General features: G+C 40.9%; 3 protein-coding genes across 3 annotated transcripts in view; 2 read left to right on the top strand and 1 right to left on the bottom strand.

Moving 5' to 3' along the window:
- Window positions 1-222: 222 nt before the first annotated feature.
- Window positions 223-4,000, top strand: LOC134798586 (phytanoyl-CoA dioxygenase, peroxisomal-like). The gene is made up of 5 exons (XM_063770955.1): window positions 223-315; window positions 994-1,198; window positions 1,720-1,893; window positions 2,780-2,953; window positions 3,665-4,000. The coding sequence occupies exons 2-5, from the start codon at window positions 998-1,000 to the stop codon at window positions 3,914-3,916; spliced, it is 801 nt and encodes a 266-aa protein (XP_063627025.1). The 5' UTR covers window positions 223-315; window positions 994-997; the 3' UTR covers window positions 3,917-4,000.
- Window positions 4,001-6,567: 2,567 nt separating this feature from the next.
- LOC134798888 (fructose-1,6-bisphosphatase 1) lies at window positions 6,568-13,367 on the top strand. The gene is made up of 6 exons (XM_063771279.1): window positions 6,568-6,802; window positions 7,836-7,980; window positions 8,295-8,401; window positions 8,902-9,128; window positions 9,814-9,992; window positions 13,136-13,367. Exons 1-6 carry the CDS (start codon window positions 6,627-6,629, stop codon window positions 13,310-13,312), a joined length of 1,011 nt encoding a protein of 336 aa, XP_063627349.1. The 5' UTR covers window positions 6,568-6,626; the 3' UTR covers window positions 13,313-13,367.
- Window positions 13,368-16,174: 2,807 nt separating this feature from the next.
- Window positions 16,175-17,948, bottom strand: part of LOC134798904 (nuclear cap-binding protein subunit 1) — a 30,749-nt gene continuing 28,975 nt past the window's right edge. The window contains exons 8-10 of the mRNA XM_063771294.1: window positions 17,478-17,593; window positions 16,441-16,629; window positions 16,175-16,330 (exon numbers count right to left, since the gene is read on the bottom strand). Of these exons, the coding sequence (XP_063627364.1) occupies window positions 16,217-16,330; window positions 16,441-16,629; window positions 17,478-17,593 (419 nt within the window). The 3' untranslated portion in view covers window positions 16,175-16,216. The remainder of the gene's footprint in view (window positions 16,331-16,440; window positions 16,630-17,477; window positions 17,594-17,948) is intronic.

Raw genomic sequence — 17,948 nt, 5'->3', positions numbered from 1 at the left:
GTCCGACTCATCTAACCCAATTTTGGGTCCCAAATCATGGCCGTCTTACAAGGCATCATAAAATATTATTGGTTACGCTCAGATTTCCTAGTAGTTTTAGGGCCCAGTTCGCTCGCGACCATAGTTTGGGAAATGCTGAATTGTTTACTGGCAATCGTGGTGTTATCACTGACATTAGGTCACATCATATTAACCTTTGACTTGCCTATCGCTGCGATTAAATGGTACGACAGATAGCCATGGCTCTTCAAACAAATGGTGGATAACAGTGATCATCATTCGGTCACCGCTGGTACGACGGTCGTCTTCACAAAGGTACAATCCCTTTTGCACATATTTTTTTATGGGGCCTGTGTTTCGAGTAGTTGAGTGTTCGAATCTTACCCAAGGCGCTGATATATTATCCATTTATCCTTTAACTTTTTTTAAATTTACTTAGCTATATAGCTAATACCTTTAATAAACCGTTAATCCAGTGTCAAATTGTATGGGTAACCATGGCAACTCCAAGTTTAACCGGTTACCCCCGGGTTAGTGGAATGGTGCAAGTGGGCCTTAGTGTCAATTTGGACCTAGGTTAAGTTAAGACCTATAGGTTAGAAGCTTTCATGTACAGATGTAGTGCATAATTATTTTCCATCGTATTTTCACAGATACGTACGAGCGTGCATTAACTATTTCAGTCAGACTCGGTATAAAAAGAACTGATGTTGACTGAAGTAGCATGACAAATCTTAATCTTAAGTTATTGTTAAAAGATATTGTTGTATAAAATCTACCGCGGATGGAGTATCGAGACAAACCTTACTGGTTTAACGATATTTTTGTAATTAAGTTTAGATATTGTGTTGTAATTACCTGAATAAAAAAAAATACGAACGTTTCCGAGGAAATACGATTGAAAACAATTATGCACTACATTTGTAATGATGGTAGGTAAATATAGGTATCATCACAGACTATTATATTTTCTAAACTTACACTAAATTGCAGCAAAATGGTGAAGCTTACTCCCGAACAAATCCAGTTCTGGAAAGACAATGGCTACATCAAGCTGTCCGGGATCTTCGCGGAGCAGGAGCTGGAAACCCTGTCCAAGGAGTATGACCGGCTGTTCTTCTTGAAGAACAACCCTGGCATGGAGGCGGCGCCGCTCGGAGCTGCTATGGCAAAGGCAACTAGCGGCGATAATTATTCCGTAAGTAAAGTGAGATACAATACAAATAGAATTACTACTTCTACTGCTGCTGTGTGTAAGTGGATCTTGGCCTCCGACACCAAAAACCGCCATGCTTCTCGGTCCAAAGCCGTTTCTGTTCTGTCCGACGGCGCCGAGTTCGTGCAGTCTGGAGAGCGTACTCTGGAGTACCAAAGGGTCGAAGACCGTCTGGACGCTCTAGGTACCGCTGGCAAGACGAAGTGCAGAAAGATTTATCTTTCGCCTAATCCCCTTAATATTTTGTTTCGATGTAGATTCAAGCTGGGTGGCGATTAAAAGTGGACTAGACTATACCAAAGTCATCCTGGGATTAGTAGCTAAATTATGGTCCTCGAGCCATTAAAGCCTGAACTGCGGAAAGTAAGCGGGAGAGCCAAAGGCCATACAATCTAACCAGCGAGGAGATACCCTAGCATCCATGAAAATTACGATGGAGTACACATCCAAATTCAGAACCGAAAGAAAAACATACAAACTAATAACAAATTTCTCCCTTCCAGGTCCACTCCATCCACAACCTGCAGTACCACAGCTCGATCTTCGCCAACGCGCTCCACAACGAAAACCTTCTGGACGCTTTAGAAAGCGTCATGGGCACCGAAGACATTCTGCTCCACCACACCAAGGCTCACTACAAGCCACCCAGAGTTGGAGCGCCTTACCTTATGCACCAGGTCCACTTTTTTCTTGTCTCTTATTCTAGCAACCCGCCCCGGTGTAGTGTGCACCATATCATAACAGAACATATCATATCACCATATCAGAAGATTCCAGGTTTGCATCCTGGCAGGATCGCCATGTGAGGTGGGACGCAAAGACAAACACTATCTCAGGAGTATAGGTTTATTCTGATATATGACACTTATGCTAGGGTATACCTATATATATATATATATATATATATATATATAGGGTACATGTGAGAGTGTGGGTGTCATATATGGACCACACTACACCGGCTTCGCACGGGTTACAAAAAACCTTTACAAATTATACACCTAAATCTTTTTCAAGATTCACTAGGCGAAAACCGCATGAACATCGGTTCAATATTTTCCCGTTTAAACTTTCGCGTTTTGTACACATACAGTATGTAACTGAACGAAAAGCAATTACTCAAACCCGTTAATGTTTAGGTCATACTGAGCAACTTTTACTATGGGACCAACCCCGAAAACGCGGAAAAAAAATTGGATGTTTCATACATCTTGCTGGTCTGATGTTGAAATTTCCAATGGGAGAGTCAATTTTTTTTTTCGCGATTTCGGGGTTGGTCCCATAGTAAAAGTTGCTTAGTATGACCTAAACATTAACGGGTTTGAGTAATTGCTTTTCGTTCAGTTACACATTGTATTTAATGTCATTAACGGTCTAAAGGGGTCTACAGGACGATATCAGCCTGTCAGTTAAACGCAAAATTTGACAGCTCCGAACAACTGACAGGCTGATATCGTCCTGCAAACTGGTAATCAGTGGGCCCCTTAACGCGATTAAAATTCATAAAATAAAGTTCCCTTAAGGCCAAGTCGCAACGTTTCAATATTCACTCTCTTCCCACAGGACTATCACTACTTCCCATTCAAGAAGCACTCCATGGTAGCCGCCTTCATCCACATCGACAAAGCTGATCCCGAGAACGGAGGTCTCTGCATCTACCCTGGCTCGCACAAGCTCGGACCTCTAGAAGACGTAGGCATCCTTGAGAAAGGAGACCGCAACCATTACGTAGACAATGTAAGTTTTCTTTCGTAAACTGACCACTGATTGACTTATTGATTGATTGGTGATTGGCCAGTGATTGGTCCTAAGTCTCATCGGAACGTCGGACGTAAATTTCAAAACTACATATCTACGTAACATACGGACGTACATTGTACATGTACATAACTGAATTGAATGGGTACCTACTGTTATCTGCGTTTTCTGCAGGATCCAGTTTTCTGTAGTATGCGGCCAGTATCCCGCAGAAAACTGGACGTTAGTGGGAAGGAGCTCTTAGTTCGGCCATTCTGATCAAACCCTCGTCCCCGACTTCCATCTGTAGCCCAAATTCTAACACACATAGGTCACTAAGTTTAGCAATAGACAAATATGAAATAAAGAGGTAAAACAGATACTTTTTAAAACGATATTCCCATAGACAATGATTGGCTGGAAAACATTTACTTTCTTTATTTACTTATTAAAAATATTTTAACTTTAAAAACGTCGGCGTGGCCTAAAGAAGATCTAGAGTCAGACCGAGAAAAGTCTGCAGTGTATTTGATAGCCCATGCAGTGTGTCATTTTAAACGTCATAATTCTATGAAATGATGACGTATAATTAACACTTGCACTGCGTGGGCTACCAAAATCGCTGCAAATTTTCTTGGTCTAACTCTACGAACATTTTATACGACTTTTTAATTTCATACAAAGTTTAGATTTTATAATCCGTCTCCACAGAAAAAATACCCCATAGAGAAGGCAACGCCCGTGATCGCCGAGCGCGGTGACGTGGTCATCTTCACATACCTGACCGTACACGGCAGCTACCGTAACGTGTCCGACCGCCCGCGCCGCATGTACCTCATCCAGCTCATGTCGGCCCACGACGAGCCCGTGGCCAGCGTGCACAAGAGCTTGGGACAAGGCTGGGTGCTCCGAGGCAAGAACGACTACAAGAAAGCTGACTTGGCTGAACGTTTCCTCCACTGATTGTTGATAGCAAAGCCAGAGTTGTTATTTATGTTATTGTTATGTTTGTTAAGACTGTAAGATTAAACTGAGTTTAAAACCAAATGTGTTTTTATTTTCGCCTGGTTTTGACACGTACAGATGTACTGCATAATTATTTTCCATCGTATTTTCACGGAAACTTACGTCTTAGTCAGTCGTCTTAGTTTAGGTACAGAAAGTACCTACTCAGTACAGTTCAAACGCGTCCGAGAAAATACGATGGAAAACAATTATACATCTGTAGCATATTAATGTTGGGAGGTTAAAATAGTTATTTACGATACAAATGCGGAAAAGAGGAAATTCGAAACGAGTGGCGATAAATTAAAACACGACCGAAGGGAGTGTTTTAAATCGACACGAGTTGCGAATTACCTATTCGCACGTGTATCGTACAACGTTTTACAGTACATATGCTGCCCTGCGGGCTCAGCACGGTTCCATTTTTATCGACTATCACTATGCGCGTCCCTTTCGCACTTACATACTTGTTAGAACGTGACAGGCATGGTGACAAGGGATAAAAACGCGACCGTGCTAAGCCGCCTGCTAAGCCAAAGAGCGCTATCTCAAAAGAAAATTCATTGCTAACTTATACTTTAGTGTCTATTACTGAGAATTCCATTTTCAAAATCATTTGTTTTTGAGATAGCGCGCGAGATAGAGTTTTTGAGATATAAGTGGAATGACGGCTTAGGAGGGCAGTATGGCCCTTTAAACTTTAAATGGCCATTTTTTGGATATTGTCTTAAATGACTTCTAACCTATTTATTTTAAAATTATAAAAGAAATATATTTGAAATTCTCAAAATGAGCTCTTTCATTTGATATGTAACACGATATAGTTTGTAAAACTTTATATTTTAACTTTCTCATTTACCCCCCAAAAGTGGCCCCTATGTTTAAAATTCATTTGTTTACGATAAATATCGGTCTTTGGGTCACTAATTTACATATGTGTACCAAATTTCAACTTAATAATTGGTCCAGTAGTTTCCGAGAAAATGGGCTAGGCTGTGACAGATGGACAGACAGACAGACGCACGAGTGATCCTTTAAGGGTTCCGTTTTTTCCTTTTGAGTTACGGAACCCTAAAAATGTCAAAAGTACCGTTTGATTATAAAATAGTCCCTTCACCATAACTGGTATATTAAATTGCACATTGGTCTTTAGTCATATGATTTTAGCGGTAGGCCCTCAGAGTTACCTACTGCATAATGTACGTGGGGCCGTATAGTGCCATCTATTATACAAACTTTGGTTAGAAATAAGTCAGTCCTTCTATAAATAAAAGCACAATGCGTAGGTTATGGGCCCGAATGTTTTTAAAGTGTGTTTAGTAGGTATTCATGGTTTAGTTAATTGGTGGAGTACAATTATCAATTAATATTAAATTAAAGAGTAGGTATTAAACCTCACAGTACACGAGAGCTCTTTCACAAGGCTCCACACAAAGGCTCCAATGTACAGTCACGCTCCGTGATTGTTGAGCCATTTAGGGTTCTAGCTAAATTGGACATTCCATAGCGCAAGTATTGAACAATAAATTTAGCTAGGACCCTTAATAGCATAACAATCGCGGAGCGTGATGGTACTTAAGCTTTATTTTCAGTATAATATCAAAATATGAGAATTTTGTTTATGAAGTTATTTAGTGTACCTACCTGCAAAACATGAACTACATATTGTTATAAGTAAAGCTACTTAAAAATATAAGGAGCATTGCAAATTAAGCCAAGCCTCTTGTTATTCCGGTTTTTATACGGTGTTGTAGATCATACAGCCACTGAAGCAGTATTCGACTTTGTTCGTGACATCACAAATGTGTTACGTGCGACGTGCGGTACTTATCTAAACTATCTAAAGCTCTCCTTGCGTGTAGTTGCGTAAAGTTTGCACAAATTAGGTATATTCAATTTAAGAGTTATCCTATTGTCGGTGGAGTACCACACGACACCAGCATTTTTCCAAATAGGTATAGTTCGTTTTTTTTAGCATTAGAAAGAAGGTAGCAATAAAAAGACACGTCAAGATTGTTTAATACCTACCTTCTTTCTAATGCTAGAAAAACGAACTATAGGTTAGCTATGTTATGAAACTTGTGAATCAAATGAACGGCTATCTTATCTAACTGCCAACTGCCAAATTCGAGAATAACATGTTTTGATTTCAGAAGCATGGGGAAGTTACATCATCGGCGTTTATTTGCGTATATTGAAATTAAGGATTGCAATAAGTCTAAAATTGTGCCGTAAGGTAGGTTTATATATTCAAATTATACGTAATTCTTTGTAGCAACTCCGCCAAGTGGACGGAAACAGGCTCTGAGCGGCAAACTGACGCAATTGCCATATATTTGACATAAAAATGCTAAACATAATTATGTAGTATGTACAAGTATTTCACACGCATGTGGGCATAAATATTAGATAGAATACTCTTTATTGGCACACCTCAGTAAAAAGATACAAAAGAAAAGAAACAATTAAAATGTAGAGGCAGACAACGGCGGTCTTAACGCTAGGGAGAGATATTATAACTAGGTACCTACATATTACATAAGAATAACTGTTTCACTGATAGCAACCGGCACGGCAACCTTCACCCGCACCGCGCCAGTGCCGCGGCGTCAGCTGAGCGGGAACGACGCCATTGCTGTTTTTTTTCTTACTTTTTTTAAAACTCGCGATGTCGCAGCATGGGCCCGCGTTCGACGTGAACGCGATGACGCTTACGCGATGGGTGCTTGCGCAGCAGAGGACAGCGCCGGCGGCTACCGGGGATCTTACGCAGCTGCTCAACTCTATACAGACGGCGGTCAAGGCCATTCAGTCGGCCGTCAGGAAAGCCGGTATCGCTAAATTGTTAGTATCTTACAAGTTATTGTACCAATATTTACCTAAGTACTTACCAGAATTATTTTAGAGCAAATTCGACTTGTTCTGATGACAAATCGTGACTAAGCAAACTTATAGAAGGAGGCAATGTCACTGGCTGATACAAATAATGTCAAAATTTCCTATATATTTTTGTCCAAGACATTTATATTTATATTTCAATACTTATTTTCGTATTGTTGACAGACCACACGCTAGCGGCCGCTTTGTTATCATTTTCAATAGTTAAATATTAATTACCCTAATGAAGTAGGTAGGTACAAACAAGTGGAATGAACTGATAACTTGGAAGATAGTAGTATATATACCTACCTATATAACGGTGTTTAAGAAAACTGCTCTGTAGGTATCTACCTGCTTTAATGTCTTTAATACTAAGGGATACACTGTTAAAAATTATGTAATTTTACATGCAAAAAAATTCTCGTAAAAATTTACGAGAATTACGTAAAATGTCATATTTTTCCGTAAATTTCCCAGATTTTTCGGGAATTTTACAGGATTATGTAATTTTTTTGCATGTAAAATTACATAATTTTTAACAGTGTATGATTTTGTAATTTCCCGCAATAAGTAAACCCGCACGTACAGTGGTTGTTTTTGCTCTAATAACATTATGAACTGAATATTTTCCACTTTTACATTTTCTAAGCTTATCGCAAAGTATACGACAGCTCACAGGGCCGCTACTTATAGTTTTTAGTGTTCCGTACAAAACTTGGTTCACGGAACACTTATTTTTTAATTAACCGTATGCCTATGTGTGTCTCACTGCTGGGCAAAGGCCTCCCATCTCCCATTCCGATCCTCCCTGTGCTGAGCAAGATCCCGTCAATACCGCTGGAACGCATCCAAGTCGTCCCGCCATCTGTTCCGCCTTTGCCACAACTCAACTACCCTGGAGATGCCAGCTAGTGGCTATTTTGGCCCATCTGTCATCATGCATCCTGCATAAAAAAAACTGGGGTTTAAAAAAACTATTTATGATGGCTGTTCCCAGGCATGGCATCTCCGGAGACACGAACGTGCAGGGCGAGCAGGTGAAGAAGTTGGACGTGTTGTCCAATGACCTGTTCATCAACATGCTGAAGTCCTCCTTCACCACGTGCCTGCTGGTGTCTGAGGAGAATGACACCGTCATCCAGGTATAGTCTGTCGATTTGTAGCAGGCCCCGACGGCTAATCATTTGTCTATTAATAGGAAGGCGGGAAATCGTGAAGAATGGAGAGCCTTGGTGCACAAAATAACGACCTCATGTGGTCGTGACCCTCAGTCATGAGGAATCGAGGAAGAAGAAGAATTATTATCCTACTGCCACTGCCAAAATGTCTAGATGTCGTTATGTCCTGTCATTTAGTCATACTGTTATGATCCCTCACTGCGAAGAAGGCCAGATACCTGGCCTGTCTGAATCCAATAATATCTTTATTTACACGTTAACCATAAAATAACTCGCAGGTGGAGACCGAGCGTCGCGGCAAATACATTGTCTGCTTCGACCCGCTGGACGGGTCTTCCAACATCGATTGTCTGGTGTCCGTCGGTTCTATTTTCGCTATATACAAGTAAGTCAGTAAATTCAAATTCTTCTTTTGTAAATAAGTTCCTAGAAATTCATAGGTACGAGCTGGAGCCGGGGCTTAACAAACGACCTTCAGATTGGTTGCCGCACGGTTTATCATAAAGCCATTGCACTAGTGTTCGATACTAGGTACTGCCATTATTAGCTCTCAATCGGTCGGTTCAGTCAGAATATTTCGTCATGGTGGCTTTACTTTGGGGTGGTATTGATCGTTAACCCAAAGGCACACATTTATGTCCGCTTCAACGGCTTCAACTTGCCTGTGCGTGACATCCAGCAATGGACTGACCATTGCTGGATGGACTCACGCCAACACGCTACTGTGCTCGCTATTCAGATATCTTTCAATCCCTACCCGCTGTCTTATGACAATCAGCATCAATTCCACGACTAGGCCAAATCGGAGCCTTCGGTAATAGTAGGTACCATTAAGTATACTGTATAATCCTTGTAGGGTCTCATTTTGGTACTTCAATGTTCCAGGAAGCATTCAGGCGGTGAACCATCAGTGGCGGACGCGCTCCGCCCCGGCCGAGAGCTCGTGGCGGCCGGATATGCGCTATACGGCTCTGCTACCATGATGGTGCTATCACTTGGTACCGGCAGAGGCGCCCACGGCTTCATGTACGATCCTAGCATTGGGGAGTTTATCCTGACTGATCCTTCAATGAAGATTCCTGATAAGGGGAGCATTTATTCTATCAATGAAGGTTAGTTTTTGGTATTCTGTACTCTGTACTTCCCTTAGTTAGCAGTGATAGACCGTCTGACGCACTATACGGCTCTGCTACCATGATGGTGCTATCACTTGGTACCGGCAGAGGCGCCCATGGCTTCATGTACGATCCTAGCATCGGGGAGTTTATCCTGACTGATCCTAGTATGAAGATTCCGGAGAAAGGGAGCATTTATTCTATAAACGAAGGTTAGTTTTTGGTATTCTGTACTCTGTACTTCCCTTAGCAGTGATAGGCCGTCTGACGCACTATACGACTCTGCTACCATGTTGGTGCTATCACTTGGTACCGGCAGAGGCGCCCATGGCTTCATGTACGATCCTAGCATCGGGGAGTTTATCCTGACTGATCCTAGTATGAAGATTCCGGAGAAAGGGAGCATTTATTCTATAAACGAAGGTTAGTTTTTGGTATTCTGTACTCTGTACTTCCCTTAGCAGTGATAGGCCGTCTGACGCACTATACGACTCTGCTACCATGTTGGTGAAATCACTTGGTACTGGCAGAGGGGCCCAAGGCTTCATGTCCTCGCAACGTCCAGACACGTAACATGTCGGTTCGCAAAACGTGGCCGTTCCAGCGCCTAGTTTACCTGCTACCTGCTAATTATGTCACTACCAAAGGACCACGGGCTCTAACAATTATCAATCCTTCCCAGGTTACGCCGCGGAATGGGAGCCAGGCCTAAAGAAGTACGTAGAAGAGAAGAAGAGTCCCAGCAGCGGGAAGGCGTACGGAGCGCGCTACGTCGGCTCCATGGTGGCTGACGTGCACCGCACCATCAAGTATGGCGGCATCTTCATGTACCCTGCCACCAAGTCCGCGCCCAATGGGAAGGTAATATGACAAAATATGCGTAAAAAGTCTTGATGTTTTACTAAAATCTGGAAAGGTAAATAGACGAGCCGAGCGGGTTATCACCAAACGTATAGCCACAGAATAACTAATAATACTACCGTAAAGAAAATTCACTCCCTCACAAAAGTCAGATTTAGGTATAATATTATACCTATACTCGCCGCCTGCAACAAAATTGAAAATTATAACCGCGCACGAACCGTGAAATTTCTTTGCGCGAGCGCCACGTGACACGACTATCGTGCGGTCGAGCGGCAGCCCACTGCCATACGCCTGCCCTGCCCGGGAGGCCGCCGGCCAAATGTACCTAAACTGCGTAGTGACACCCCCCTGGTATAGCACCGTACAGCGCCATATACTGCAGCGGTCAAATTTACGAACACAATGTGTCTTACGCTTCGTTCTATTTTGTTTATAATATCAATCGAGTCATTCGTACATACGAGTATCAGTATAGACGTGTGCGCCGCGCCGGCGCGCCGCCGCCGCCGGGCTTTTTGACCACGCCGCCGCCGCCGATAAATGATCGGCGTGAAATCGGCGTGACCTTGAGTGTTGTTAATTAGCTATTCCAAGTTGGTTTTTGGATTACAACATGGATTTTTTGTATTATTTATGTTACAGTTGTCAAATATACATCAATTATTAATTAAATGAAACTGAATTAAAGTAACTGAGTAATCATAAGTATTCACCGTCAACTGTTAACGAACGAACGAAGACTACTGCTAGTGCTGCTTATACCTTGGACAGGTGTTCTGTATTTTCGCAGAACTATTTTTGGCGGAATTTCATTTGCCAACCAACATTTCGCCGACGTTTCACTTTGACAACTAACGATTAGCAAATTTTTGTATGACAACGTTTCAATTGGTAAAATTATTGTAAAGCAGATTATTATAACGCCTCTAAACTTTTGGGAGACTTATCAAATCTTTCACTTGGTCGAACAACTCTTGGACGAATAACGTTTCGTTGAAGCTACAGTTCGCTTTTCATACATTAGGCAAGTTACAAAATTATAAGAAAAAGATACATACCAAAAAATCAAAAATGGCCGAGTTGTTGGACTTTTTATAATGTATATTTTAATATTTGAAGCCAGTGGCAGCGAGCGAGCGAAGCGAGCGAGCAAGACCTTCCTGGGCAGAGCCGACTTGAATATGGTTAGGTTATAAGACTAAGTGCCAGTTGCACCAACCACATTTGACAGACTGATCAACGTCAGCCGGCGCGCCCTGGCGCTTTATTATGAAACTTTCCATACATAAAAATTTAGCGAACTCTTTAACAATACGAACAGTTTGGTGCAACCGACCCTAAAGGGGCAAAGCTCCCGCCTTAGTCTTCGAGGTTTTTTTTTTCAACAACCCAATAAACGTAATCACACAGCAACTTTCGGGTCAAATATCCTAACTTTCGTGTCAAATATCTCGGCCATTTTTGATTTTGGAGAAAAGTTATTCCTACAAAACACGCTTATTTTAGCATATTGTCTACGATTACTTAAAAAATAGATGTTATAATGACACAACATCCATCGTAAATTTTACCAAGTCCTAGATTTTTGACAACTTGCGGGTCAAATATCTCGGCCATTTTTAATTTTAGAGTAAAGTTATTAAGAAAAAAGTGATTACTTCATCGAAATCTTGTAAATTATTCTAAGTGTTTTGAAACCCCTGTTTTTATCATTTTCTCAAAAAAAATTCTAAGTCCCAGAAACGGCCCCCCTTTGGTACAGTCTGACCAAATGAAACAATTGGTAAACAATAAACAACTAAGTGTATATTATGCCAACTAAAACATTCTACGACATGAAAGTTGGCAATTTGAAAATTGACATTATAAAACACAGACCAATCGTTTAGTTGGTAACTGTGCGGTTGGCAAATAAAAAAAAACATTCGATAAGTTGGGAAATGAAAATTCGGCGAAATAAGATTCCGCCAAACGTGAGTTGGGAAGTGATAATCGGCCATACCCTTTTCGGCGATAAATAAGAGAACCCCTTGGACAGCTAGAAGAACGAACCCCTCCATTCTCAAAGAGCTCTATATCGCCACACATCTCTTCCCAACATGCCATGGGTGAGCCCTTAGATTCTTCGGACATATTATCCAACGCATGATGTGGAGAAACACATGAATTTAAGCCGAATGAATGGCAAACGTGCTCGAGTTGGAGCATGTGTGAGATGGTCGAACGCTATGAAGAGGTCGGCTTGCAGCAGTCTGCACCGTGCAGTCCATACGGCTTATTACCGCACGAAATGGAGACAAATTACATGTCGCGAGCCTCAGCAAAGAGAAAACGAGAAAGAAAATAGTGTGTGTGAGAAGATAGTGAGCCTGGTGCTTGTACGACAAGAAAACCATTAAAAAGAAGCCATAGCAGTCCACTATAGTCTAGCAAATGTCAAGGATATGTGGAGTTCTGTTTTGTTAAAGTACGTCATTTTTAATAGGATTAGCCATGGAAAGTTTGAGAAAATGGAGAGTTACAGATCGGATCGAAGGTCATTGGGACCAGGTAACCTCTTAATGCAAGCCAGTTACTAGGGAAAATAAGTTATTATACCCATCCTATATTCATTTACAAACCCTATTATACTCACAGCATATTTCTAACTATACGTAGTTAACTGACCAGTAACCTGCATTGATAAAATTTTCAGGAAAAACAAAAAATTAATGATTTTTCTTAAGAAACCTGAAAGTCAAGGTCACGCCGATTTCACGCCGAAAACACGCCGCCGCTGCCGATTTTTTGGCAAACGCCGCCGCCGATCATTTTTCAATCGGCGCACACGTCTATATCAGTATAACTTGGTGGCATTCAATCGAAATCATTTAATCATCATGTTAGGTCTCCCCAGATATATCGACGCGCATTCGACAAAAGCCGATAGGAAAAAGCTTTATGTCCGCGGAATAAGAGCGAAAAAGCAGTCGACGCGTCGGCAGGCGCCGGCCGATGCGAGCCGAGCCTACGAGACGACTTTTTCGCTCTTATTGCGCAGACATAAATCGGATTTTGCCGATTCCGCGTCGACATAAATATGGGGCAACCCTTAGTCGATTTTAAATCTTAATTTCATTAACACAAGTCCCTATTTCCAGCTGCGTCTCCTCTACGAATGCATTCCGATGTCCTTCATCGTAACGGAGGCGGGCGGCGTAGCCAGCAACGGCAAAATACCCATCCTGGACATCGAACCCGCGGACATACACCAGCGCGCCCCGTGCTATCTCGGCTCCAAGAAAGATGTGGAGGAACTGCTCAAGCATTTGAAATAAAACTTATGTGCCAACGGATTTTTTTATACAGAACGAATATTTTGAAAATACTGAATACTGCCATTTTTTTGAAAATTTGTAGGTACAAACATTTATTTTATTTGTTTACAAAATAATGCTAAGTAAAAGTTAATAAGAATGAAGACTGAAAATAAACGTATTTTTTTTTTCTGAGCATCACATAGTATTTTCCGTAATTAACGATACAGTCCTTATAGTCTGACAAGAAATTGTAGAAAATTATTGAGGGCGCCACTTCCTACGTGACCGTCACATTTTTGATGTAAAATACTTAAAAACATGGCAACAATTTGGTATGGAAATTTTTTAGTTCCATTTTGTTTAATTTTTACTATTTTATGTCGCACTATACTTGTTCTGTGCTCGGCTCTACATTGAATTAAAAGAATATTATATTATTCATTTCGTCAGAGGACAAGCAAAACTCACTACCTACTACACAAATTACTACCACAAGTTAATAGCCATAGTGAACCATATTAATACCGAAATAAGGTTGATTTTTGTTTAATATTTTTTTAGTAATTAGTGAGTTTTGCTTGTCACCTGACGATTTGTAAACTGCCAGGGACAAAAAAAAACAGAGTTCGAACCTTAGTCTTTTATTTTATTTACAGGAAATATACTTCCTTTAATCTTACCAAAAATTCACTTATTCTATTAAGAAATCAATAAAACATAACAGTCTGTTTTAAAACACAATATATCATGGACTGTCAATTTGTAGAGTCGGTGCGAAAAGAGAAGTGTCGTAGAATGTATGGACTCCCTTACATCCCACGACTCTTCTCTTTCCGCACAGACTATAATAAATAGGATTATAATAATATACTAGCGACCCGCCCCGGCTTCGCACGGGTTACAAAAAACCTTAATAAATTATACACCTAAACCTTAATCAAGAACAGATAGAGTGATCTATTGATAGGTGAAAACCGCACGAAAATCCGTTCAGTAGTTTTCGAGTTTATCGCGAACAAACAGACAGACGCGGCGGGGGACTTTGTTTTATAAGGTGTAGCTGTAGATGTAATATTATGAAATAAATAAATATCATATCATACGGGTGTGGCCTGTAACACGAGCATTTTTTTTAACAATATGTAGATTTAAAAAATATGAACTTATTTTCCATACAAAATAAATATTATCTTCAATTATCATTGTGATTAACGTTGCTTGTCATACGTTAAACATAATAAAATTCGCAATAAAAAAAAAACTAAAGTTACTTTAAAGTTTAGAAGAAACTTTAAATCAAAATACAAGTTTTTTTAAAAGAGTATGAAGAGTACAGCCTACAGTTTAATTATTTGCTCGTATTACAGGCCACACCGTGTTATCATAATCATAATATTGTATTTAGTTTGTGGCCTGTCAACGTGAACTGAGCTACGATTAAAAAGTGTGCGAGGGAGAAGTCAAACAAGAGCATTGTCTCGTTTTGATTCCGGAATTACCGAAGTCCAAACGTCCGGCGTGTCCTTCGAGCAACACGGAAGGAAGGCGGCATTCGCACTATTTCCCCTCTGCCTAGGTACAAGATCAACTGATCTAGCGCGGGTAATAAAACTAGTTGCGCTCGGATTTTTCACTAGACCGAGTCAAGACGCGCGCATGAACACAGCAGCAGAAAAAATGCCTAATTGCTCGGTTTTTTGTCGTAAAAAGAGGTCGGAGACATCAAATTTACAATTAAGAAGGTGTTACATTTCACATGTAATATTTTTTTTACATGTCATACGTTTAATTACATTTAAACAATATTATTATATTTTAGTCTCATGTAATTGTTGGATTTATTGTTTTTGCTAGCCCAGTACAAATTGCGGATCAGTCGAGCGACAAATCCGACTTATCATCTCTCAGAATACAATAAAATTCTTTGACGAAAATGTGTTAGTGTGCGTTGTTGTGACACTTGTGACTCGTCCGTACACAAAAAGAGATCGAGGTTTGCAAGATTTGTCTTTGACGTGTGTCATTTTCTATGTATTTGTATCGTCATTACAGATTGGATTTTGTATGTAAGTGTGTGAGAAGTGCGACTGTGTGCACCTTTCCCCCCGCAAAAAATGGCAGAAAGATTTGTACGGTAAGATATCGCTTGGGCCCCTCCCTTCCGATGTGTCGGAAGCCGGTGTTGCTCGAAGGGCGTGTCAAATGACAAGGATACCAAGGGCATTTATTTATGACATGACGCAGATATTTTTTCCTGAGTCATATTGCTTTCTATGTATTTAAGTAGTTATATATTCTATTGTATATCGTTGTGTGAGTACCCATAGCACAAGCCTTATTGAGCTTACCGTGGGGCTTAGTCAATTTGTGTCTATAATATTTATTTATTCATTATTTATGCCAACGTGACAATGGTAGACTTTCGGTTCGAGCGCCATCTTGATAGTCACGCGTCGTGATTAATTCCTTTGTTTTTTGCTCATTAATATTGTGTAAAGTGTAATATCGATAGCGTATTATACAGTAAACTAATGTGGTAGTGTGCAGTGAATGGAGAATCAATCTTGAAATGCGTTTAACCACCATTTTGCAGTCAACGGCCGGTAGTCCACGTGCCACTTGTAAATTCCAGCTATCGCTTTACAAGAGCTAATAAAATCACCGTACACTGTCTTGTACTAACCGTACAATTCTAATCGTCGTATTTAGCTCCCAATACCTTGATACTGGCGAAATAGTCCCACTGGACTGAAGCCATAATTTTAAAAGAATGAATGAATGACAATGATAATAAGTGAGAAACAGTGCTCTTTCGGACTGTTTTCTCTAGTCTCCTATGTCTTGCTTAGTGATAAGGCTATATTTAGTAGCAAATGTATAAGTAGCCCACTTTAGGTACAAATCCACGATTTCTAACCTAGTCTAAGCCGTGAGCGCGAGGAACTGGTGGAACACGTCGAGGATGTGGGGGTCGAGGTCCTGCGTGAACAGCAGCGTCTCCAGCGTGCTGCTGTACTTCTGCACTTGCTCGTGGTGCTGGGGACAAAGATTACACAATTATAATAAATTCAGACACTACCGCGGTGGGGGAACACGATCAGGAACAGACGCTTCTGGTCCATGTGGGGGGGACACACAGTACTCACAGCGAGGAAGACCTGCCTGAGGCGGCCGACGGTGCTCCGGTACCAGCCCGTGTTGGGGTCGCGCGCGTCGGTGTCGCAGCGCACGAGGTGCTCGGACAGGATCATGATGAAGCGCTGGAACACGATCAGGAACAGACGCTTCTGGTCCATGTGCGCCGCCTCTAGACGCTCTTCCATGCGCTCAACTGCCTGGAAATTGAAAGGGTAACTATAGTAGCAATAGGTACCTACTCTAAAGTCTAAACTAACCATCAAAATCAAGAGACTCCAAGAAACATTTACATAGAACTTTGCAATCAGACTTGATAATCGCACCATTATTAATTTAGGAGTTTTTTTGACAGTTTATGAGAAAGCGAAAATTGTTTATATCTGAGGACCCTAGAGACTGGAAAACGTGAATACCATATTTAATTTTCTATATTTCTAGTTCGATTACTAAATTAACAAAGGCTGGAATTTTCGTGGCACTTTTCATTTATCGACTTTCGATATACATATATCGACAAAATATAGAACACATAAAAATCCGATTATGTCAATAAACAATGCTAACAGTGCAATCTCTGTTTCACTGAAGGTCTAAGGCAGGGGTTCCCAACCTTTTACCCTATGCGCCTCACCCAACGTTATGCTAAAACACTACACCCCTAGGCGCCGAAACATAAATTAACTAATTGAGGCTTGTAAAGTTTTATGAAAGGGGTAAATCTATACTCTGTATCTTTAGGTATTTAAATAAAAGTAAACAAAATCTACCCCCAAATGGCTCCTTAAGTCAGTTGAGGGTAGATGAAAAAATTACATGATCAAATAATGTACAAGTCAGGTCGTTCAGTGACAGATCCAGGTGGGTGGAGGATTTGGTTGGTTAACCATTAAATGTTATAACTACCCGAAAATGTACAAATTGTTTGTTTACTTTTATTTAAATACCTAAAGATACAGACTATAGAGGCGTTCGCTGCGCTTCTTGGAATCACCTCACTGGTTAGAAACCCTGGTCTAAGCGGTGAGGTCGGATCAGGTGCGCTTACCTCTTCAGTGGGCTTGTCCTGATCTTTCTTCTTCTTGCTGGTGCCCTCGTCTTCAGAGTCCGAGCTTGAGGAGTCAGCCCTCGCCAGCTCCGCGCGAGCTTCCTGCAGTTCGCGACCTGGAAATTATATGACTGGTATTAATCATCGTCATCATCATCATCTCAGCCATAAGACGTCCACTGCTGAACATAGGCCTCCCCCTTACATAGGCCTCCTTCTTGGAATTGGTATAAATAAATAATAATAAATAAATATCTGGGGACATCTTACACAGATGAACCTAGCCTCAAACTAAGCAAAGCTTGTATATGGCTGCTAGGTAGATATACATACTTATATAGATAAATACATACTTATATACATAGAAAACACCCATGATTCAGGAACAAATGTTTGTGTTCATCACACAAATAAATGCCCTTACCGGGATTCGAACCCAGATCCGTCGGCTTCACAGGCAGGTTCACTACC

Source organism: Cydia splendana, chromosome 17 (assembly GCF_910591565.1).
Source record: "Cydia splendana chromosome 17, ilCydSple1.2, whole genome shotgun sequence".
In the NCBI taxonomy this organism is placed as follows: Eukaryota; Metazoa; Arthropoda; class Insecta; order Lepidoptera; family Tortricidae; genus Cydia; species Cydia splendana.
This window is presented reverse-complemented; position numbering and strand designations above follow the sequence as displayed.

Bases quoted from the DNA above. Each gene is read 5' to 3' on its own strand.
- LOC134798586 (XM_063770955.1), top strand. From the start codon at position 998: ATGGTGAAGCTTACTCCCGAACAAATCCAGTTCTGGAAAGACAATGGC. The intron at 1,199-1,719 runs GTAAGTAAAGTG...TCTCCCTTCCAG, and splicing joins CTAGCGGCGATAATTATTCC to GTCCACTCCATCCACAACCT. The intron at 2,954-3,664 runs GTAAGTTTTCTT...CCGTCTCCACAG, and splicing joins GCAACCATTACGTAGACAAT to AAAAAATACCCCATAGAGAA.
- LOC134798888 (XM_063771279.1), top strand. From the start codon at position 6,627: ATGTCGCAGCATGGGCCCGCGTTCGACGTGAACGCGATGACGCTTACG. The intron at 7,981-8,294 runs GTATAGTCTGTC...AATAACTCGCAG, and splicing joins AGAATGACACCGTCATCCAG to GTGGAGACCGAGCGTCGCGG. The intron at 8,402-8,901 runs GTAAGTCAGTAA...TCAATGTTCCAG, and splicing joins TCTATTTTCGCTATATACAA to GAAGCATTCAGGCGGTGAAC.